The sequence below is a fragment of the Malaclemys terrapin genome, chromosome 6 (assembly GCF_027887155.1).
Source record: "Malaclemys terrapin pileata isolate rMalTer1 chromosome 6, rMalTer1.hap1, whole genome shotgun sequence".
NCBI classification, from domain to species: Eukaryota; Metazoa; Chordata; order Testudines; family Emydidae; genus Malaclemys; species Malaclemys terrapin.
In genome coordinates this window covers 54,964,999-54,990,646 of record NC_071510.1, presented here as the reverse complement: position 1 = coordinate 54,990,646, position 25,648 = coordinate 54,964,999, and the positions used below count along the sequence as shown (strand labels likewise).

At 38.5% G+C, this 25,648-nt stretch overlaps 1 protein-coding gene across 1 annotated transcript in view; it reads left to right on the top strand.

The window, feature by feature from the left end:
• Positions 1-25,648, top strand: part of MEGF10 (multiple EGF like domains 10) — a 149,072-nt gene that overhangs the window by 54,063 nt on the left and 69,361 nt on the right. Inside the window, exon 5 of the mRNA XM_054032883.1 lies at positions 4,408-4,500. Within this exon, the coding sequence (XP_053888858.1) occupies positions 4,408-4,500 (93 nt within the window). The remainder of the gene's footprint in view (positions 1-4,407; positions 4,501-25,648) is intronic.

Genomic DNA, 25,648 nt, shown 5'->3' with positions numbered 1-25,648 from the left:
ATTAGTGTCCTGAGTATGGAAAGAAAAATTTATTGAATTATATATATTTTTGGATTTAAGAAGCTTAACTAAGAAATGTTTCATGTCCCTCCTTTCTCTTCTTTCTTAGGCACACATAGGATGTGATCCTGCCTTTCTTATATTACTTAAATATTCCTCAACTTTAGTATAACCTCTTGAAAGTAAAGAATTACATGTGGATCTCCTTTTGTGTAGAATTTTGTAAATATGGTATTTTCATTTGATGTTTTAAATTATCTTTATTATTGCTTCCAAAATATTTTAATAATCATGTTATATAATATCCTTTATATCAATGAACTTCATCCTGCATTCCTTGTACATAAGGAATGGCCAGAAGAGTCAGCAGGAGTTTTGGATGTGAAATATTAGTTTAAAGCCTATTCGAATTTCTTTCAAAATGGCAGTTGATCCAATGCCACCTCCCTGCAGTCTCTACTCATAGTGTAGGCAGTATGGTAGTCCTCAGCTGGTGGAATGGACTAAGGTTGCTTTTATTCTATATACACTAGGCTTCTTTGTGCCCCTCTGCTGTACCCATAAGGCATTGGGCACAACTGAGAATCTGGGCCAGAGTCTTTCACCTTTAGGTCACCCAAACCAGTTCTGGACTTTAGTGACTCAAAGTCTTTGCCATCTGATGGTTAATCTGTAATCTATGTGAAATGAGGCAGTGGTTTTAATTCAGTGCCTGATGGGTGTATGTCCACTTAAAGAGGGCTCTTAATGCATCCTTGTTAACAGCTTTAGTGGAGTTGCCAAAGAACTAATGGAGAGGGAAACTGAACTATGCTCACTGTTAGGGGAGGTCCTTTGAGATCAAGGACACATTGGTAGCTGTGTGGTGAAGCCTGAACTGCTATTGCACATGCTGTAGCTCCTCTATAGATAGATAAAGGACTTCAATCTGCAGGATTGGCAACCTGGCATATTTCACCAGCACTAAATTCACTTTGTTTTTAAAACAACAGTTACTTTTCATGGGGGTTGTAAATCTCTAGCTTTATAAGTTTAAAACAGCCTAGTAAGTAGACTTCTCTGCAGTTACTGATAAAGGTATTACAGAGGTATTAAGTTATAAAGATATTATCTAGGTATTATTATTTAGGCTTGTATTAACACATATAAACTTTTGCATATGTTATTTCTATGTATTTCACAGTGTGCATAATGGGATATAATGAAAATGGGGCCAAGGCAGAACTATGTAGCCCCATTGCATAGAAATTTGGGTTTAGTATATGAGTAATCACCTGTTTATCCACACATGCACATAGTTCGGGCTTGCTGCTTTCACTATCACTGTGTAAACCCTATGGTTCATTGGGAAGTTTACAGCAGACTTGGCTGAGGAAACACTTGTAGCTATTCTAGTGTGTGAGGCAGCATTAATTTAGGGCAAGAGTCTTCAGTGATGTAGGTAGTGCATATCTAGTTATAAGACTAGTGGAAAAGTATGATGTATCATTTAATTTAATTATTTAGGAAATTAACACAAAAAACCCCAGTGTGATGGCTTTATATTTTCGGTTGGCTGGTGCTTTAAAAATATATTTTCTCAACCTAGATTTCTAATGAAGGTCATTTTAATGCACCTCTGAAAAAGAGCTTACCAGCACAAAGCATCCAGAGAGAAAATTAGAAGCTGTGAAACCATGAAGTTTACAGTCTGGGGCTCAATAAACAAAACCTTTATTGGTTTATGAGGCACATATCTATCAGACTGATCTCTACGGGTTTTCATTTTTTTTTTTTTTTTTTATCATCCAAAGCTTAAGGATGACCACTCTGGCCTCTTATTCTTAATTAGAAAAAAATCAGTGGGAATGTTGAACATATTTTTATTCTTCAGTGCTAATTAACTTATGAGCTGAAGCATTTCCCACCCATTCAACAAAAGTCCAATTCATATGTAGCCTCCTTAAACCTCTTGCAAACACCAGCCGAGCCATTTCTCTTTTCCCTCCCTCAAAGATTCACTTCTCATTGGTATAAATGATCAGGTTTCTGTTGTGGATGTTTCTTTCAAATGGCAGACTTTGGAGATGTTACAGAGAGAATCATCATCCCATGTGTATCTTTTGGAAATTACTGTTGTTTGAATTTGTTGTTGAAAAATTCCCACAATATATGTCAAGTATCAGAGGGGTAGCCGTGTTAGTCTGAATCTGTAAAAAGCAACAGAGTGTCCCTTGGCACCTTTAAGACTAACAGAAGTATTGGGAGCATAAGCTTTCGTGGGTAAGAACCTCACTTCTTCAGATGCAAGTCTGAAGTCTTGTCCACATCTTGCACAAAAGACTCAACATTAGGGCTGGTCAAAATAAAAAGTTTCCCCCCCAAATTTCCAATGTGTGTGTGTGTGTGTGTGTGTGTGTGTGTAAAAATTAACTGACCTTCCTGGGGATGTACCTTCAGTGTATGTAGTTTTCTTTATTTGTTTTTCTTTGCTAGAGTGATTTCAAACTTTGAGAGGTGTGATTGGTCAGTCATTGTCTTAAATATATATCACCCCTAACTCCTGCAGAGTAGCTGTGATGGGCAATTCTATGAGGTCAAGTATCAGAGGGGTAGCCGTGTTAGTCAGAATCTGTAAAAAGCAACAGAGGGTCCTGTGGCACCTTTAAGACTAACAGAAGTATTGGGAGCACAAGCTTTTGTGGGTAAGAACCTCACTTCCTCAGATGCAAGTAGTGGAAATTTCCAGAGGCAGGTATAAATCAGTCTGGAGATAATGAGGTTAGTTCAGTCAGGGAGGGTGAGGTGCTCTGCTAGCAGTTGAGGTGTGAACGCTAAGGGAGGAGAAACTGCTTCTGTAGTTGGATAGCCATTCACAGTCTTTGTTTAATCCTGAGCTGATGGTGTCAAATTTGCAAATGAACTGGAGCTCAGCAGTTTCTCTTTGGAGTCTGGTCCTGAAGTTTTTTTGCTGTAAGATGGCTACCTTTACATCTGCTATTGTGTGGCCAGGGAGGTTGAAGTGTTCTCCTACAGGTTTTTGTATATTGCCATTCCTGATATCTGACTTGTGTCCATTTATCCTCTTGCGTAGTGACTGTCCAGTTTGGCCAATGTACATAGCAGAGGGGCATTGCTGGCACATGATGGCATACATAACATTGGTGGACATGCAGGTGAATGAGCCTGCATTCTATGAGGCTTCTTTAGTTTCCTGGCCTAAGCATTAGATAATGTTACTGTTAGTTGGGACTAATTGACCTGTCTGCCACTGTGACTGACAGAAGCTCTTCCCCTCAGTCAGTATGGTGATGTCTTTGTCTTGTTTGCAGTTTGACCTTTTTGTCCAACAAAGATCTGCCTTCACCTCAATCCCTACTCTGGACATGTCTTCACAACAGCCCCGATTCCCTCCCTATTCCAGTCTTTTCTGTGCTGCTTCCTCTCTGCTCTGGGTTCCCATAGCTTCCTTCTTGCTCTAGGTTTCCCTCCCTGTATCCTATGCTAATGGTATGTAGCTATTTGTGCCCTTCTAGTGGCTAGACCACTGTTTCTGATTCTTCATCAATAATAATTTACACTGTGCTTTGCATCTTCAAAGAGCTTTGCAAACATTAACATTAATTCATGTTCACCCCATTATGTAGGTAAGCAAGTAACATGTATTTCAATTTTATAGGTGAGGAAATTGAAGCAAAAAGATTGTGATTTGCCCAAGATGACCTAGTGTAAGTCTTATGCCCAGGATTAGAACACGCTGGCTCCCACTTCTGTGCTCCAAACACTAGAGCACATCTTGCACAAAAGACTCAACATTAGGGCTGGTCAAAATAAAAAGTTCCCCCCCCAAATTTCCAATTTCAAAAAAGGCCCTTGTTTGTTTAAAAAAAAGTTTCAAATGAAAAATTTCAGCCAGCTCTACTCAGCACTGGCAATGATAATTGCAGGAGGAGTCAGCAAGTTTACATTTTGTATGAGTCTAGTGATCATGTTTGTTTCACTGTGCTGCTTCTGAGTCATACAGTCATTCATAAAGATCAATATTAAAGTACTGATGTGTCGTATAGAGAAAATCATGTTTTACTCACTGCTGCAGCAAAAACTGGCATGAGTTTTTCTCCAAAAGTTTAGAGTATCTTCTCATAGCTTATAAGCATGAAATGGTATTTGAGCAGCCTTAATGGAATTTATTTTGAGATTTTGAACTTAGAGAAGAAGTTGTATGGTTATAAAATACTTGTTAAGTCTGAAAAAATGACTCCCAGGCGAAGCTACCAAACATGAATTTACCAACAATTTTTCTTGTTTTTAAAAGATATTTGAGACAAAAATATAAAACAGCTGGATTGGTGAAAAGGCTATTGTGTGGTGTGTGTTTTTATTTTTGTGCAAGATGTTCTTATTTTTATTGATTTCTCTTTTTGACAGCTCACTGTACTGATAAATGTGTCCATGGTCGTTGTATTGCTCCAAACACCTGTCAGTGTGAGCCTGGCTGGGGGGGACCCAATTGCTCTAGTGGTAAGTTTACACCTGCTGCTGCCTGTCTTGTGCTGTTTTTACTGTATTGTCCTTCTTTTGGGAAATTATCATAGACCCTGTGCTTGATTTCCTGGTCACTGTTGGAGGAGCTTGCGCTGATTTACCAGAATGTGTCAGAACTCTGTGTGTGGTCTGATTTCTTTCATTTATTCCAAAGCAGTTGCAGCAAGTGCCAATATTAAAAAATGCTAATTAATTTAGCCCCATTGACAAGCCAGATTGGATAGGGTTCCATTGCTGGAGAAGGTAAATATATTTGCTCTGATCAAGGTTCCCTCTAACTTTTGTTTTCTGAGTGCAAAAAGAATGACTGCCTAAGCTCAAGTTTAAACCTGACTAGTCTCTTCCGCTGCCTATTCCCTACCCCTTTTACTCTGTCCCTTCCCTCGTCTCATTTACCCTTTCATTCACTCATTTCCATTCCTTCCTCCTCCATTGACTCAGTATCCTTTTTTGTTCATTCCATATCCTACATTCATTATCACCTTCTCTCCATTTGGTTGATTTCTTTTCATTTCACTCTCCCTCACTGTTTTTCACTTACCAGCCACCTCTCTCCAACTTTCCTCTCCCTCACTTTTGCTGTGTGTGTGAATTGCTGTATCATAAAAAATTTAATTAGTGCATTGAAGGCACTGAAAAAACTTGGGACTTCAGTTGTTCTTCATTATGACTAGTTTCACTACATCTGGCCTGCCCCAGATATTCATGAACAACTGTTGTTGAGCCTTATTCATTTTTGCTGGCATGGAGAATTGCCAATTACTCTTGCCTGGCCCCTTGAACCAAAGGAGGGATTCACCCAAGACAGGGTGGATTCCAGAAGAGCTCTGCCAGCTACTGCTGCTGAGTGGATACACTGTGTTTAGGGCATCTTGGCACCTTAGCCATGCCCCCTCCTCAACAAGCTCCACCCACATTTTGGACAGCACTGCCAGACTATAGGCCTCCAGCTGATGGGTGGTTGCAATTGCTTTCTCCTTTCACTGCTCTTTTCTTTTCTTGGGAGTCTTTCCTGTGGCCCTGTGACAATCGTTATACAAATAATGTTAACAATCCCCAAAAATCATGAATCAAACTCCAAAAAATCATGATATTGACTTAAAAATCATGAGATCTTACAAATATTACTTTTGGGATTCCTTTTCTTTGCATTTTGTTGTAACCCCTTTGGGGTTTAGAGAGCATGGCCCCTTTAAATCTTTTTCCTGGGGGGAGGGAGAAGTGAGAAAAAAAGGAGGGAAACTCCAGGGGGGGCTCTGAAGCTGAGAGGGAGAGAGAGGGGCAGCCCAGAGAGGCCCTCACAAAGTGAAGCAGCAGAGAACCTGCCTGAAGCCTGGGAAGAACAGGGCTGATCAGGGACACCCCAGGACAGGAGCCAGGAGGACCACTGTGCCAGGGATACACTGGCACCCAGTATCACGGCTGCCCAGAGCTGCATTGGGCGCTGAGTACTGGAGCTTGTGACTCTGCATTGGGATCAAGGAGAGAGGTTGCTAGATAGTGGTCACTCGGTGTGGCTTTGCAGAGAGCGGCAGAAGAGGGCACCGGAGGGGTTTGTTGGGGGAAAGTTCACTGGCGCCGAAGACGACCAGGAGCACTCAAGACTCACCTCTGGACTGGAACTTTGCTGAGGACTCCTGAACTCTGTGTGCAGACACATTGCTCAATGTCTGCCCTTCCAGACTCTGCTACCACTGGGCCCGTGGGGCCTTGGTTTGGATGCAACCCTGTTTTACTGCTCCCCCTATATTTCCCCTTGTTGTTTTTCTCCTCTCATCCCTCCGTAAATAAATATTTCCTTTTCTTATATCCATTGTACTTTTCCTGTGGGTGTGCGTGTTCACTCTGGGGGGTTTGGAACAGGTGCCCCTGGGGTGGAAGGGATTTTTCCTGCTGCATTCCTGCGTGTGCCTTCTGTTGGCCAGAGCTGCCTGCAGAGCAGCCTCCATCGTGGCCATGAGGGCACTAAAGTTACATTGTTTTTTGAGCCTTCAGGGTGCACTTGGATCACGTTTTTCTCCACAACCACAACATCAAATATCAAGAGAATTGTGATAAAACCTGTGCTACTGTTACCCTGATCTTTATCTAGCATGCTGAATTTAAAGTTGCATATGTGTAGCTGAATCCTTATGAAATGTGTTCAGTATGAAGTGTGTTCATATATTCATATATATTAGATATAATTTATTTATCTCCATGGATAGCCAATGGGAATTTTAAATTAACACATTGAGGACTCTGTTGATTTGTGTTTGAATAAGTCCTCCCCATCAGCAGACTCTCCAGGATTACTTTCCCTTGACCCAAGCCCCTTCAGTTATAATTTATTTTGAATATATTTGTATCAAATAAACTCTCTTCTGCTGCTACTGCTGCTGCCTCTGCATGTTGCCTCTGACTGCTGGTCATAGTAGCTTCAGCAGTGAAAATACCTCGTGCTGTCTGTACACAAAAGACCTAGTGTGAAAGAGCCTTTGTTATTGTACCTTGAATAGAGTGATCTCATGGGATATTTGTGATGCTCTGTAAAAGTTTTTGCATACCAATATAGCTAAATTTAACTGCTAAAAATTTGTTTCAGATTGCTATTGTTCTTCTAGGGAGGATTAAAGAGGAAGAGGGTATTTTGTTCACATGCTGTTGAAGCAATGTTTGGGACATGGGGTTTGGCGTATATCCAGCTTTTTTATGAGATGTTGCTTAAATGAGATGTTGCTTTCATTGGATTGTCTTGCTGAAGATTCAGTTGTTCATAGGCATTCTAGGAACAAATAATATTATCGTTGGCCAGCATAGAGGGGAGGGTAAGTTTTAATTTGAGCAGTGAAGTTTGTTACTAGGTATAGTATGACAGAATTGTGCAATCTCCTCATCTGTGTTGACAGACAGCGCCTCTTAAAACAGACCCGTAGTGGAAATCAGACCAAATAAATAACAGTTTGTAACATTGGGAAGGCAACATTTGCATAACATAAAAAAACCCAACCTCTTCACCCAATATACTTTCAGCTATATTATCCAAGGTGTCCCAAGACTTGCATTTTCTTTAGTTTGAACAAAGGCACAATAAAATTATATATATATATATATCAGATTATTTATTTTTATAAACTTTTGGGGTTGTTATAAAATAACATGATTATACAGGGGTGATGATATATGCCTAGATATCTAACTCACTAAGTAAGACAAGCCAGAGACTCTCCATGAAATCCAAATTTATTTTGCATGGCTGACACTCTGATTCAGAGGAGAAGGGTGGCAGGATAAAATCTTAAAATAGAGAGGGAGACATTTTCCTAGGATTCTGAAATTTGTTGTAAATTATTGTTTGGTAAATCCTGATTTGGTGTTTAATTTATTTGCATGGTCATTCTACTCAAGAATAAAACCTGTTAGGTAAATGATGCAGAAATGAACCTACTCTCCAAAAAATACAATTCCTTATCAAGGAGGGTCAAACACTGCCCTTATGTCGGAGCTGCACATATTGGTATTTGAGGATAGAATTGGACCCATAATGGATCTCTTCACCTGTTCTTCCTCTTCAAACCCTACTTGCATTTTGACTACTATTATCAATTGTGTGACTGTCTTCTGTTAACAGAACTTTTATTTCAAAAAGTCTTGGGCTGCTGTATTACTGTGACTGTTTGGCTTGCTGGGTGGTAATTTTAGACAAGGACTTCCTGAGTGTTATAATGTTCTCTCTAAAAATGACAACGTGATTGCACTGACTCGATTCAGGTATCATGCAGATTACAGCTGTGCAAGCAGCCTCCTCCCATACCCATTACTGCCAATTCACCTCAGTGTGATATGAGCTAATGTCCATTTGGGACTAGCATGGGACTCCAATTCACTTTTGATGCAGATTTGAACTCCACTCTCTCTAGAAATGCAGGGGAAAACCCACCGAAGGAAATTCGCGTATTGTCCCAACCGTATCCTGTGCACTTCTGAGCACCTGATTCCTCTCCATCCTTCCCACAGAGTGGGGATCTTGGTTCTTCTTCATTCCCTGCAAGAGGGAGGACATGTTCATCAGCTTTTCCCCTCCCTGATTTATTGCAGGGATTGCAGGCATAAGATTCTCCCTCCCTAAGCAGGAGATTCTCTTCAGTCTCCCTTGTTCTTGACTCTTGGTCCCTACATGCTGTGACAGACTCATGTGAGAGGCCAGGAACGGAGATGATTCAACTTTATTGAAACACCAATTCCTTAGATTGCTGGTGGGGCAACTGCAAACTTTTTATAAGTAGGTCTGTTCTTGCTGCACATTGTAGTAAGAGAGAGAGAGTGTGTGTGTGTGTGTGTCTGTGTGTGTGTTAAACCTCCCTACATTACTTTAGGTGTCTTGCCAAGGAATTACTCTACTGTGACTCTCAACCCTTGTATTGAGAAAGCTCTTTATTGCATGCCAGTATTTAGTCTATTTTCATAGGTAAAATCCTGACATCCTTAATCAGTAAAAATATCAGTGTTTTTTACCAGTCCCTGAGTAAAATATGAGCAGAGACTTCAGGCCTGCTATGTCTAAGATCTCCTTGATGAATTTGTCATATGTATAGATGTTTTTTCTTCAGACCTTAGATCTTATCTTTTTGGCAAACATATTATGAGGCATTGGGTAATGTATTGCCTGCGGTATAGTTCAGTGCAGAGAGATAAATGAGATGATGATAATATAAATCTGAAAAGAAATGCCACATGGATTAAAAGGGTGCACATTTACAAAACATTTTCATTCCAGTGCAAGAGCTGATATTCATGTGAAGTAAATTATTCTAATAAAGATTTATTGACTGGACACAATAGACAGATCAATGTCATTTGAGTGGACAGAAGACATATTGAACCTATCCCTTGGAGCTAGTGAATCAGTACATCCATTTCACTGTCAGGATCACTTTGAAAAATTGTTCATGAAGCTGCAAGAGTATGAACTGATCAGTTTGCTTTGGTCAGAGTGAGGGCAGAATTTAGGAGAGGAGAAGGGTTGATCATGATAGGAAGGGGTGGATTAAACATGAAAATATTTGACAAAAAGAGCCTCTGATTGTCTCTTAGTTAGCTTGATTTTTGTCAACAGTTGAAGTGAAAACTTGAATTACAGTAATGTAAGTTTTACTAGTTACAATATTAGAGGAATAAAATAAAATAAATAAAATAAGAGCTCATACATATGCAGTTTTTTTCTTGTAAGAGTAGTTCTGCCACTAGCAGAGATTTCACTTACGGGTGTGGGAACAAACTGTATATCATCAAGTACTGTGAGTTCTGATTCATGTGGGTTAGTGTGCACTGCAAACTCTAATTTTATTTCTGACAAGTAAAACAAATTCCTTATTTGCGAATTCCTCAATAGCAAAAGATAGAAACCACCAAGTGAAGATGTGTTGTGTTCATTTCTATACATCTAGACAGACATGAACACAACACATCTTCACTTGGTGGATTCTACCTTTTGCTATTTTACCTTTTTTCATGATTGGGGGACACAGAGTGATATCCAGATGAAATGATACATAGCATTATAGATCACACAAGTCTCAGTGTGGGACATGTATGTGACTGAGGTATGCATATGCTGTAATATTGATTCCTGATATGTATTAGGAAATTCCTTTTCTTAACATTTTCTCAGACTGAATAGTTCTTAGACCACAAATTGTTCCACTGAAATCAATAGGACAATTCATAAGGAAGCTTTTCCTCAATGAGAATAAGGATGACAGAATCCAGAGGATGATTCATTCATAGAGCTGAATTTGGTGTTGTTTTAAAATTTATTTTAAGTGCGAGTGACAACTAGTCAAGGAAGGATCTGGTCCTAGGCTTTGGTCTGCACTAAGAATGCTCACTGAATCCCTCCACATCATTCCCATAATCTCATATGCAATATATGCCTTGGAGTGCCAGGGTCTAAGATTCTAGGGCAGTCTGATTGGTGGATTTGCCCTACAGCTGCAGACCAGGGTCCCCTGCACCCTACCAGGAATCCAGGCAGGGTTCTGTGGGAACCTGCTTGGTTTCACTGAAAGTTTTTCGAATACAGATATTTCCAGTGAAATGTTTTGGGCTTGACAAATCGGCATTTTCCATAACTTTATTTCATTGGAAAATTTCTGACCAGCTCTACTTATAGGAGCCACCAAAAATCGTAATTTACTTGTAATTTCTAAAATTCCCCTAATTTAAATCCAACTTTGTCTGATTAACTTCTAACTTTTCCCTCTAGAAACAAGGAGAATCTTCAGCTTAAGATGTAAGGTTTCTTTTCCCAGCTATTTAGAAGGAGTGCTGGGGGTCAAAAATGGAAACTATCAACACCTTAACAGTGGACAGAGTCATTACTGTGGCTTAAGTAATAGGTAACTTAGCTGCAGAGCCAAAATTTCTGATGCTACATGGCTTTGGTACTTATCCAGGCCCCAAATCAGCAAGGCATGTAAGATTAATGTTATACATATCTTTAAGACCATCTCTATTCGGAAGAGCACTTAAGCATTGAAATCCCACTGAAGTCAATGGAAATTCAGCCCCTGCTTAAATTTAAGCACATGCTTAGGTGTTCTGCTGAATCATGGCCCCATTGTTTAAGCCCAGGAGTAAATACAGAGTTCTTCTCCAGTCCTTAATTAGGAGAATTACTTGTCTAATGATTTACAGTACCTTTTGGAATGAAAATATGAACCACAGTAGCTTTAGAACTCCATTCCAAACAGCACAAAGAGACATAAATAATGTATGCCCCCCTAAAGAAAGTACTCAAGCACATGTTTATCTTCAACCCTCCTAATGTTCGGGGTCTATCTGACCCCAACAAGCCCAAACATTTTTCATGCCAAACCTGTGCCTCTTCATACATTAAGTATCCTCAGACTAGGGATGAGGTCAGTCTTTCCACATTAGTTTATCATCATACCTGTTGTGGTTTTTGTGTAGCAAAAAAGATCACTAAAAAGGTAATGGGGTCAGTTAGACCACTCAATATTAGTGAACGGGGACAATGAAAGTACTACGCTTCCAAGATCTTTGGGGGTCTCTTGGACCCTAAATGCATATCAAAATTTAAATGAAATATGAAACCACTGCCTCTCTTTTCTTCAAGGAGTCTCCTGAGGACAACCTGTATATTAACCTGTCTGCAAATTTGTTATGGTGCAAAAAAGTCACTCAAAAGATATTGGGGTCAGACCCCAAATTAATTATGCAGGCATTTTATTTTGAGGCAGCAATATATTTCAGCATTGGTTTTACCATCATAGATTCAGTGTTTTTTGTTTTTTAAAAAATGCACCTGTGGGGTCTAGGGTGGGATGTGGGGTGGGGTCATTGACATCCCAGATAACATTTTCCTCATGTATCACCACAATTGTCCAGCAAATTGAGTTTCTTTGAAGATAACACTGTCAAATTGATTTTCTGGGAAGCCTACACTTGCTAGGATTCTGAGGAAGCCACAGTTGTGAAATCTATTTTCTGGCAATCACACACTTGACAGATGCTGTTGCTGGGGCAAAGAATTTCTGGGGAAAAGACTCACTGCTGCACATGCACATTGCATATCTGAATGCACACATTGGATTTTGTTGAATCACACATGGCATAATAAATCTTTGAGTAAGAGCTGGGTATTTCTAAGGGACCTGGGTACAGAAATGGTGAAACCACTGGTGCAGGAAAGGAACATTGCAGACCTTCCTTAGGCTTCTAGGGAACATAAGAAGCATAAGTGATCCATCCCCTGTTGCCCATTCCCAGCTTCTGGCAAAGACAGGCTGAGGACACTTCAGAGCATGGTTTTGCATCCCTGCCCCTCCTGGCTAATAGTCATTGATGGACCTATCCTCCATGAACGTACCTAGTGCTTTTTTGAATCCTGTTACAGTCTTGACCTTCACAACATCCTCTGGCAAAGAGTTCCACGGGTTGACTGCATTTTGTGTGAAGAAATATTTCCTTTTTTTTGTTTTAAACCTGCATTCTATTAATTTCATTTGATGACCCCTAGTTCTTGTGTTATGAGAAGGAGTAAATAACACTTCTTATTTACTTTCTCCACATCTGTCATAATTTAATAGACCTCTATCATATCCCCCCTTAGTCGCCTCTTTTCAAGCTGAAAAGTCCCAGTCTTATTAATCTCTCCTCCAATGGAAGCTGTTCCATACCCTTAATTATTTTTGTTGCCCTTCTCTGTATCTTTTCCAGTTCCAATGTATCTTTGTTGAGATGGGGTGACCACATCTGCACGCAGTAGTCAAGATGTGGTCATACCATGGATTTATATAGAGGCAATATGATATTTTTTGTCTTATCTATTCATTTCCTAATGATTCCCAACATTCTGTAAGCTTTTTTGACTGTTTCTGCACAATGAGTGGATGTTTTCAGAGACCTATCCACAATGACTCCAAGATCTCTTTCTTGAGAGGTAACAGCTAATTTGGACCCCATCATTTTATATGTATAGTTGGGATCATGTTTTCCAATGTGTATTACTTTGCATTTATCTACATTGAATTTCATCTGCCAGTCACCCCAGTTTTGTGAGATCCCTTTGTAACTTTTCACACTCTGCTTTGGGCTTAACTATTTTGAGTAGTTTTGTATCATTTGCAAATTTTGCCTCCTCGCTGTTCACCCCTTTTTCCAGATCATTTATAAACATGCTGCACAGTACTGGTCCCAGTATAGGATCCTTGGGATACCACTATTTAACTCTCTCCATTCTGAAAACTTACCATTTATTCCTACCCTTTGTTTCCTATCTTTTACTGATCCATGAGAGGACCTTCTATCTTATCCCATGACAACTTACTTTGCTTGGTGAGGGACCTTGTCAAAGGCTTTCTGAAATTCTAAGTACACAATAGCCACTGGATCACCCTTGTCCACATGTTTGTTGACCCCCTCTAAAAATTCTAGTAGATTTGTGAGACATGATTTTCCTTTACAAAAACCAACAAATCATATTCATCTGTGTGTCTGACAATTCTGTTCTTTACTATAGTTTCAACCAATTTGCCTGGTACTGAAGTTAATCTTACCAGACTGTAATTGCTGCGATTGCCTCTGGAGCGTTTTTTTAAAAATTGATGTCATATTAGCTATCCTCCAGTCATCTGGTACAGAAGCTGATTTAAATGATAGGTTACAAACTACAGTTAGTAGTTCTGCAATTTCACATTTGAGTTCCTTCAGAACTCTTGGGTGAATACCATCTGGTCCTGGTGACTTATTACTGTTAAATTTAACATTTTTTCCCCAAATCTCCTTTAATGACACCTCAATCTGGGACAGTTCCTCAGATCTGTCACCTAAAAAGAATGGCTCAGATTTGGGAATCTCCTTCACATCTTCAGCCGTGAAGACCAATGCAAAGAGTTCATTTAGTTTCTCCTCAGTGGCCTTATCTTCCTTGAATGCTCCTTTAGCATCTCGATCGTCCAGTGGCCCCACTGGTTGCTTAGCAGGCTTCCTGCTTCTGATGTACTAAAACATTTTTTTTTGCTGTTACTTTTTGAGTCTTTGGCTAACTGTTCTTCAGATTCTTTTTTGGCCTTCCTAATTATATTTTTATACTTCACTTGCCAGAGTTTATGCTCTTTTCTATTTTACTCAATAGGATTTAACTTCGACTTTTTAAAGGATACCTTTTTGCCTCTAACTGCTTCTTTTACTTTGTTATTTAGTCACAGCGGCACTTTTTGGTCCCCTTACTATGTGTTTTAATTTGGGGGATACATTTAAGTTGAGCCTCTATTATGGTGTCTTTAAAAAGTTTCCATGCAGCTTGCAGGGATTTCACTTTTGGCACTGTACCTTTTATTTTTTGTTTAACTAACTTCCTCATTTTTGTGTAGTTCCCCTTTCTGAAATTAAATGCTACCATGGTGGGCTGCTTTGGTGTTTCCCCCCCACAGGAATGTTACATTTTATTATATTTGGGTCACTATTACCAAGTGCTTCAGCTATATTCACCCCTTGGACCAGATCCTGTGCTCCACTTAGGACTAAATTAAGAATTGCCTCTTATCTCATGGGCTCCAGGACTAGCTGCTCCAAGAAGCAGTCATTTAAGGTGTCAAGAAACTTTATTTCTGCATCCCGTCCTGAGGTGACATGTATCCAGTCAATATGGGGGTAGTTGAAATCTCCCATTAATATTGAGTTTTTTATTTGTATAGCCTCTCTAATCTCCCTGAGCATTTCACAGTCACTATCACTGGTCAGGTGGTCAGTAGTATATCCCTACTGCTATATTCTTATTATTCAAGCATGGAATTGCTATCCATAGAGATCCCAGGAAGCAGCGTCTAGTTGCTGATCCAGAGACTAGGAAACAAGGATGATGTTCCATCTGTTCCAGAACAAGAAACAGAAAAACACACAAAAATGTGCAAAGTGTAAAACCTTTGTATGTTCAGAACACGTTACTTGTTTGCTCCCTTTGCTCGAAGTAGTAGGCCACTTTGCTGTGTTTGTGCCTTTGATTTTGTTGCTGTTGCAATCTATTTTCATTGTCTAAACATAGCGTCAGTTAGAGCCTGACACTTGTATAATTTGTAGCTTTTAAAAAAAAATGTGTTTGATCATGGGGTCAGTTAGACCCCAACACAAGTACTATGTAGTGTGCTTCTGAATCTAGGAAAGTTTTAATTTGTTCATAGTTTTATAATTCACTGGTTACAATAAAGTTAGTTTTAAATGCATGCCATGTGTTTTTTTTTTTTTTTTTTCAAATTTGGACATACTCAGGGTCTCCAAGACCCTAATATGGAAATAGTTGGGTGATTTTTTGTTCTATACGAGGTAAGCAGGTGCTTACATCCAGTGGGACTAAATATATGCTTAAGCACCTTCCTGAATAATTATGCTTCCTGAATCGGGGCCATAATTTCTACTTTAATTTGCTTTAAAATATATTATATATTAACATTATCTATTAATTGTAATAAATGAACAATGAATAATTGGAAGTAATTTATTCCTGTTTTTAATTAAAGGGATAGTCTCAATAAATCTTTCTTCTAAACGTTTAACAGTAATTTAATAATTTCAATAGCACACTTTATTTCACTTAGCAATACTAGCTTTAATGATAAACCTCTGGTGGTTGAAGGCATTGGGTTTTACCTTGTACTTTACATTTCCCTTGAAGCATGTAATTTTTTTAATATAACTACATTTCTTATCAGCTGTTATGGTGTAATTAATTACTAGAAATGCTAGTGCCTGTATTAAAATCAGTTAAAACAACTAATTGACTTATGACATATCCCATGTTAAAATATGTAGTTTTGTTTTTTATGGTCACAAAAAGGCTTTCTTATGAGAGCTATACTTTTATTCTGACCTTTTTTAACATACACTCATACTGTGGCTCAAAGAAACATTTGTATCTTTCTATTCAAGAGTTACCAAATAATCTTTAAAGCATATGCTTAGTGTGTCTGGAAGGATTAAGTGGTGTTTGGTAAGTAGGTGTTGGGAGGAGAAAAAATATGATTAACTTTAGGTTGTCATAAAAACAGTGTTTATCACTGTTATTATTTTACATGTAGAATGTTGTTTATATTAATAGGATCACTGGTGAAGCTCAGCACATATTCAAGTGGCCACATTAAAACTTAACTTCTGGAAATGCTAAATATTTTAAATAAAAATTAAAAAATTGTTTAAAAAGTCTATATCCCTTAAAAATAGCAAAAAAAGGAATTTCAAAATATCAGAGAAAGTAGGATTGGATTCATGGCCTAGTTGCTAAAATTAATACAAAATTGGGTTCAGTCCTACAAACTCTTGCTCACAAGAATAATTTGTGAGTGGATGACCCTAAGCTGGGGGGGAAAGATAGATATGCTGGAGGGTAGGGATAGGGTCCAGAGTGACCTAGACAAATTGGAGGATTGGGCCAAAAGAAATCTGATGAGGTTCAACAAGGACAAGTGCAGAGTCCTGCACTTAGGACGGAAGAATCCCAGGCACCACTACAGGCTGGGACCAACTGGCTAAGCAGCAGTTCTGCAGTAAAGGACGTGGGGATTACAGTGGATGAGAAGCTGGATATGAGTCAGCAGTGTGCTTTTGTTGCCAAGAAGGCTAACAGCATATTGGGCTGCATTAGTAGGAGCATTGCTGGCAGATCGAGGGAAGTGATTATTCACCACTCGTGAGGCCTCATCTGGATTATTGTGTCCAGTTTTGCCCTCCTCCCACTACAGAAAGGATGTGGACAAATTGGAGAGAGTCCAACAGAGGGCAACGAAAATGATCAGGGGGCTGGGGCACATGACTTACGAGGAGAAGCTGAAGGAACTGGGCTTGTTTAGTCTGCAGATAAGAAGAGGGAGGGGGGATTTGATAGCAGCCTTCAGTTACCTAAAGGGGGGTTCCAAAGAGGATGGAGCTCAGCTGTTCTCAGTGGTGACAGATGACAGAACAAGGAGCAATTGTCTCAAGTTGCAGAGGGGGAGGTCTAGGTTGGATATTAGGAAACACTATTTCACTAGGAGGGTGGTGAAGCACTGGAATGGGTTACCTAGGGAGGTGGTGGAATCTCCATCCTTAGAGGTTTTTAAGGCCCAGCTTGACAAAGTCCTAACTGGGATGATTTAGTTGGTGTTGGTCCTGCTTTGAGCAGGGGGTTGAACTAGATGACCTCCTGAGGTCTCTTCCAACCCTAATATTCTATGATTCTATGAAATAGTTCCATTGACACCAAAATAAATGTATTGTCTTTAATTTAATTGACTTGAGTTGAACTACTCACACGAGTAAGGGTTATTAGTGTGAGGGGTTGTAGAATTGGGTCCTAAATATGAGTGAACCTCTTTGTATTCAATTTGGAGCAAAAGCAGTTAGTTGTTCCAAACTATGGTTTAGAACAACTAACTGCTTTTGCTCCAAATTGAATACAAACTATGGTTTAGAACAACTAACTGCTTTTGCTCCAAATTGAATACAAAGAGGTTCACTCATATTTGTTCCATATTTGTTCCAATTATGGTACAAGTTGTACCATTTCCATACCAGGGGGAAAAATTGCTAAAATTGGTTACATAATTCACTACAAATACTGGCCCCAATTTAGGACAGCACTGAAGCATGTGCTTAGTCATGCATAAGTTCTTTCCTGAATCAGGTCTATATTCATTGCAAATTTTGGCAATTTTTTATCCAGTAACTTTTGTTTGTTTAGGAATTTGATCAGTTCAGTAGATGGTGAACAATGTGTGGTGAATTTTGGTGAATCATTATTTGCAAAAGCAATTTTTTTTCATTATTTGATTAGTTCTATCAACAAATGGACTGATCCTGTCTTATTTACTCAGACAAAGCTCCCAATGGCTTCACTGGGACTATAGATTTGTTAGTCTCTAAGGTGCCACAAGTACTCCTGTTCTTCTTTTTGTGGATACAGACTAACACGGCTGCTACTCTGAAACCTGGGACTATAGGGTTAGTTACTGTATTAAAAATTAAGAACTTTAAAATACAGGGCAGAAAAAATTCAAGTCCCGGTCCTGCAATGAGGTGCACACAAGATCTGATTACATATTATACTCAAATTCATATGATTTTTCTAACCTTCTCTACAATAATGATTATTGTGAGTAGGGTTCATGTCAGTAGGACAGTAAAATTAGCCCCAAAGACTGTCTATGTTTTTCCTTAACAGCTATCCACCATTGTATTCTGAGGTCCAAAATATTTTAAAGAGTCTTGTGAAATGTATGACATGTGAAAGGCATACAGTTCCAGTCCTTTACAGAGTCTAAAAAACACATTTTCATTGTTCTTCCACTTCACAGACCAAAAAGCTTTTACAAAGTTAAAAAAAAGTCTTGAATAAAAATCCTTTCTTTTATACAGAACAATAAGAAAGAATGAAAAATATGCCTCAGGGTAGAAAGCCTTCAATGTAACAAATGAAATCAGATAGAAACAAAAGATTCTAAAGGAAATCCAGATTTAATAGGAAGTGTTGTGTTCTACAAAAAGCACAAAGTACTTTTGTGTCTGGGATGTAGGAAAAATAAGTCTTTTACTAAAAAGCATTAATACTTCATAATTATTAAGAAAGATTTTTCTAAAGAAGAAGATTATATTTGTCATAAGAATGTAGTTCTTGCCTACTGAGGTAACCATACAGATCACAATAGCAAAAATGATATGGAGAATAATCTCTTGTTTTTATTAATTGAAGCCTTTTAAAAAGATTCTCAGAGTGGAATATTCAGCATAGCTGGCCTTGATTTATAGTCCTTTAAATTGATTTCTTAGATTTCTGCTTCCAAATTTTACCACCTTGTAACCCTAGTAACATGCAGGTTTGATGCCACTTGTAGGGATGGACTTACGCGTTTTATCAAATTTTGAACCCACTTGAATGTGGTTGATTTGAAATTTAGGCTGAACTTGAATGTTATTTGGTTCAAGTTTCACTCAGGAGAGTAATTTTCCTCAGAGGGTAGCCTAAAGGAAAGGAGTGACATTATTTTCAATATCCAACTAACCAAACCCTGGTATCAGAGTTGAGTAGTCACAAGATTGCACTCAGTGTTGTGTAATAAGAATGGATTGGATAAGGTTGGTGACAGTGTCATTCTTGCCATAGGCTTTGCCATGTAAATGAATGGATATTATTCCATTTACTGTTCTTGACACAATCTAGGTCATATAATAACATTTTAGAATTTGTGTCCAAAATACTGCATCAATGAGAATAGTCTCTACCCTATTGTACCTTTTTGGTACTTTGTATTTTGTCTGACTGAGCATTCTATAGAGGCTAATGACACTGTAATCAGGGAACCATAGGATATAAAACCATTCAAAATACAGTTTTACAAGGTCTAAGTTGCATGATATATTACCATAGTATACGTTACTTAAAGGATATTAATATTCCTCTGCTACCTCCGTGTGGACAAAGGAGAGGAAAAACCCAAAAAGAATACCAATCCAGTTTTATGGCAAAGATTGTGATTTACCTAAAGCCTAGAAAATGTTACAGACATAACTCACAGCTTCTCTAAGGCTTCATACTGTAAGCTTAGAATATCTTTTGGACAGTACATTGAACATATTTTAATGTATGCAACATATAAGAAGATTTACATCCTGATTTTTAATTCACTTGCAACTCTCCCATTGACTTCAGAGAGGTGGATGGGATGCCCTCTGTCTATGTAGAGTTGAAGTGACTTGTTTAAAGTATAGTTCCTCACAAGGGTTCTGCTCCTTCGTATTTGAGGTGGGCCTGAGTAACAAAGTTCAGATATGGATATAGATTTAAACTCTAAACTTCAGGGTGTTTGGATTTGGGATTCTCATGCAGACCTGCCACTAGTCACCACACTTGGATTTCAAACACATTAGTTCCAGAAATATATATAAAAAAAAAAGGCTTTTCTCACTGTCTGTGTTAAGGGAAGAGACCTTGGCTCAAATTCTAAGCTATGGCTAAGCTGTACTCAGCACAGCTCAGGAGAGTGGAAGCACAGGTTGTTTTAAGTCTTTGTTCATCTACTGAAGGTTAATAATGCTGGAAAATCTGAACTGCATTTCACTATAAAGCCAAGTAAGCCACACGCTTAAAGTTTTGCTGAAAATTGTTGGCACACGGCTACATCAACATCTTGAGACAAGAATTAGCAGAAGTCAGTTTGGTTTCCACCCAGGAGTAGGCATGAGGGAGGCAGTCTTTGCCCTGAGGATCTTATGTGAGCATGTGAGAAGCACAAAGGGAAATGTATATGTTCTTTGTAAGTTATGAGAAGGTATTTGGTAAAATCAAACACAAGAAGGTGATACAAATTCTTGAAGAGTCTAATATTGACTCTCAAGATATATAATTAATAGAAAGCCTGTATAGGGGACAGTCTGCAGCAGTCTGAATGAACTATGAACTGTCAAGAAAGATGTAAGTCAAGATTGCATTCTATCTCCACAACTAATAATAGAAAGTACAATGAGGCAAAGTTTAGAAGACACTACCAGGGCATGCAGATCAATATAAGATATGCTGATAATCTATTTTGTATCACTTCACCTAGGGAAGAAATTCAGAACTTGCTTATTGCTGTGAACAATGTCAGCAAGAAATATGGAATGACAATGTTAGAAAGACAAACTATTATAATGAGTAAATACAGTGATGCATAAGGTAGGCAATGCCTATAACTTGATGGTCAAGTGCTAGAACAAATGAATAGTGGGATCCCCTATTTAGTGGGTCCAGACTCATCAGACAGAAGATGTGATGAAGAAATCAAAAAAAGAATAGAGCTTGCAAAAATGTATTTAACGATTTCCAAAGACTTCTGTTTTCAAAAATAAAAACTGCACATCTGCACTAGATTGCTGAAGTAGTGCTACATATGATCAGCTCTCCTGAATGGATGTGAGAGGTGGACGCTTAAAGGAATCCAGAGCATTCAAGTTTTGGTGTTACTGAAAAATGTTAAAAGCATTCCTGGATAAACAAACCTACAAATGAAGATGTGACAAGAAGGATGAATTTAGAAAGAGCACAATTACTTGAGACCCTAGGTAAAAGAATAACATATTTTTGGGGCCACGTAACTCTCCAATCGCAGAGCAGCCTTCTTCTAGCACTCACGCTATCAGGCAAGATTGCAGGCAAACCAGGAAGAGAGAGAAAGAGAGAGCCGGTTACATTGGTAATATCATCAGATGGGTTGGTAGCCAAAGGAGAATGGAAATTTTACAATTCTGTCATGATCATAAAGGCGGGAGGCTACAATCGATAATTTCCATATCAGAGATATCTCTTGAAGAAGAATTACCATCGTGCCTAGGAGCCCTAGTAATGGACCAGGACTCCATTGTGCTAGGTGCTTCTGAACAAAAGACAGTCATTGCCCCTAAGAGCTTACAATCTAAGTATAAGACAAGAGACAACAGATGGACATAGACAGACAGATGGGGAAGTACAAGGAAACAGTGAGACAGTATTAGTTTGCACATTAGGCAGTGGTCACAGCACACGAGCAGCCTAGTTGTTGTCAAGTTTTTGTAGGCATCTCAGCAAAGGAGAGATTTAAGGAGTGTTTAGAAGAAGGAAAGTGAAGTAGCTTCCTGGATGTTTATGAGGAGCTCCTCCTAAGTGTGAGGAACAGCACAGGAAAAAGTACAAAGGTGCTTGTTTGAAAATTTAACAAGTTGCCAATGGAGGCTAGCACCCTGGGCTGATTGGAGGCAAGAGTTGACATCTTGATAGTGAATGAGACTTGAAAGAGAAGATACATAGTTTATGTGTGATGCAACAGAGACGTGCAGTGGAGGGAGGCAAAGAGAGAAGTGACATGGTCAGAGTGACAGCCTAGAGAAATTATATTTGCAGCAGCATTCTGAAGGGATATGAGTGGGGCAAGATTGCATTTGACAAGGCCAGATTAAAAAGATGTTGCAGTAACTGAGACAAGAGATGATGAGAGCCTGGACAAAAGTTTTTGCTGTGCGGAAGAATAGGAAATAACATATCTTAGAGATGTTATGCAGAAGGAATCAGCAAGATTGAGATGTAACCTGAAGGTGAGGAGAAAGGTTTGAGTGTGAGTCAAAGATGATGCCCAGGCTACAGGCTGGTTAAGTCAGTTATTGCACAGCTGAAGCAGTGCAAAGCAACCTTAATGTACCATAGACCTCGACCTTTTGAACTCAGCTAAAGAAATTATGTTTGGAGGTTTAGAGGGACAGGGGATGAGATTTTTCACTTTTACAGTTGCTATTTATTTAAATTTTTGGCTGCCAAAATTACATTCCCAAATGAGTGAGCAGCTCACTCTGACCCACAATTTGTGGTTGGAAAAAACACATTTTCATGCATGTGTTTTATGGTTAGACTTGTGCAATTACTTCAGGCATCACAGGAAAGGAGATTAAAATTATATTAGTCTAGTACTCTGATAAAGGTCTCTTCTGTTTTTGGCAGCAGTATAAATGGCGCTTGTTTCCAGATACATACTATAATGTTTTGCTGTACAATCCCAGGAACAGTTCTGAGCCAGAATCAAATAGTATGTTGTTATCTCCGTACCACCTATCTGATAGGAACAAAGAAAGATGCTAAGAAAAATAAATCTTAATTTTAGTGTGATTCTTTACTTTAACATCCATGTTTGCATTAGCAAAAAAAGAAAAACACAAGAAAGTCAGACCTTTAAATAACTTGCCATAAACATGTTGCATCCTGAATATCACATTATATAAGTAACTTTATAGTGTACGTGTAAGGTAGTTGTCTTTGTTGAGTTTCTAAGGGGAATTTTCTTCTGAAATGTTCTTTGACTTGACTTGATAGCCATATTTTGCTCTCATCATATGCCATTCTTTAGAGAAGCTCAGAATTACATGTGATCAAGATGGATTTGTCAGGAATAAACTTGGACTCATTCATGCTTCTCTTTTTGTTACCTTCTCAAGCGCAATCAACATAGAGAGACAGAGATCAGGTCATGTTAAAATTGGACTGACGCATTGTTTTTGTTTATAAGGAATATAAGAGTTATAAAACCAAAAAGGTGTACTTCTAATTATACAAATTCCTTTTTCACACTGTAAAATATCAGGACAACTTGCCTACTAATTTGCAAGTCACTACCAGGCTACATAAGCCATGTGCATAAAAATGAGACCCGTCTAGCATAATAACAATGTGCATTAAAGTTATTATAATATGAAATACACAACTTTAAATCTTCAAGTATCATACAAAAGCCCCAAGAATAGTACCAATTTGCATCACACATTTTCTTCCTTTGCTTTTTCCTTGAAGAAGGTTCTTTGCAACTGAAGCTCTGGGACCATTTCTGTTCATAAAGTTGTCATCTGACACTGCGCTTCAGAGAGCATTTATAATTTGTTTTTATGTTGGTAACTTTATATTGTCTTAGGGTTCCATATCATACTGATGCATTTTAAATGAGGGTTTATATAATATAATGCCCTTATTCCCAAAGGCATGCCTTCGCTTTTACTGAGAGCCTTTTGAGAGGAATGTTTGCTGTCCTATATTTGTAACATTGTGTGATGTACAGAGGACATACAGTAGGGGACTAAAAAGATATTATTCTCAGATGAACAAACTGTATAAGTGGCACCAAATATTTTTCTTTGCGAAAAAGTCTACTATGCAGTTTTTGGCAAACATTTCTCTGAGTTTCTTCCCACAGCGTGAAATGTAGGATATAAGATCCCTATGACTACCACAAAAGAGTTGACTTTGAACAATAGCTCTGGAAAACTGTGTTTTATTTAAAATTGAGAAAACTGAGGTTGCATATAGTGTGTGCAGGAATGGTGTTTGGTATTTTGAAGAGGCTGTGCCCGTGAAATTGAGATCAGATTGGACCAAATATATGCAATATGGATATGGTGGGGCAAATCTTCTGTTGGTGCAAATTGTGATTACTCCATTGAAGTCAATGGAGCTATGGCAGTGAAGATCTGTTCCAGAATATTTTGAAAAATATTGTTTCATTATTTATAAATCCAGGGATTAACTCCAGACCCCACTGAAATCAGTGGAGTTTTGCCATTGATTTCAGTGAAGCTAGGATTTCACCCAGTAAGGAATAAACGTTCTCTAGCTACTAGGAATAATGATGAAAATACTTTGCAAATAGAACATCGCTATTGTCAACATCAGGTACTGATTGGTGAGGTCCATGATAATACATTAATATAATCACATTAAAGAAACAAGTTTTTACCATTCACATTACACATCTCAAAACTTAGTTCTTGAGGCTCATGAACATGATGACCCATTGAGAGAGCAGTCATTGGTGTATAGATTCTGAGTTGCTTTAGTGTAGGACTCAAATCAATTCCCTGAATTGTTAGTGCTGAGTCTTATTATTTTCTGCTAAAACAGTTCTGAATATGGGACTTTTATTTCTTTTTACTGTGTGGTACTCTTTCCCCTCCCTTATGCCCTGTATTGTGAAAGATGACTTACTACCCTAATTCGGTTTGGTAGAAGTCTCTAGCTGACACTTTCTTCTGCCCCTGTGTGTTTGTCTGTGTGTGTGTGTGACCTTGGAGTAGTAAGGACGGTTGTTATAGTAGCTATTCTGATTGAACTCTAGCTGACAGTTTGTAACCCGAGGATACTCATTAATTCAAAGAGTACTCTTTTTACCAGATTAACAGCTGTGTGACTTCCAGCCTGTCTTAGTTTTTGAATATGAGGCAGAAGTAGAAATAGGCTGATCTAATATTTGGTAAGTTTAGCCTCCAAAGATAATTAAAAATAAACAAATCTCTTTACAGGAAGCATTTCTACCCCTTCCCTTTGCCCATATTTGTTTTGTGTATCTGTTTCTGATAAATCACTTTCATTTCCTATGAGAGACCTTATTGATTAGAGTGATATATAGAAGAAAAGTATGCAATTTATCTATTTTGTGCAAGAATATTATTTAATCCCATTAATCATTCAGCTTTCTCTGAAGTGGTGCCCATAACTCACAGTTAGAGAGTTAGGCTACAGACAGACCTAATGTAGGAGACAGACCTAATGTAATAGACTACCTTACAGCAGTAGTTGTTCTGGTAAAATACTCTGGCATTATGCTATAGTGAAATAACTAAGTAGTCAGTATTTGTTTCCCACCCTCTCACCCTTCTCTACAGAGGGTGACCATGAGACTGGAAAACTAAAGAGTGAGCACTAGTGTTTTTATTTTAATAGGCCCCGTGCAAACAGAATGAGAAAAGCACACCAGGAAACCAATAAAATTTCATACAATGTGCAGCACATGCCTCTTACAGTAAAATAGTCTAGAAAAGTTCAAGTTTAGAGATGCACTATGTTCATCTCTAACTTCAGTAGATCTCTAAGGGACAGTAACAACCTAAGAGGACAGTCTGATGATGTAGCTGTTAAAGTGCATTATAATGGGAGCAGAAGGCCTGCAATGCTTCACAATGATACAGTTTGTGGTAATCCTGCCATTGTGCATATTGTCTGGTACTGTTACTGTGGCAGGTATACAGTAGCAAAGGCTGTCTGCATGTCTTTGAGACTCATTAAACCCTCTCTCCAAACCTCTGTGTGAATGTTGGTGGATTGCATCAA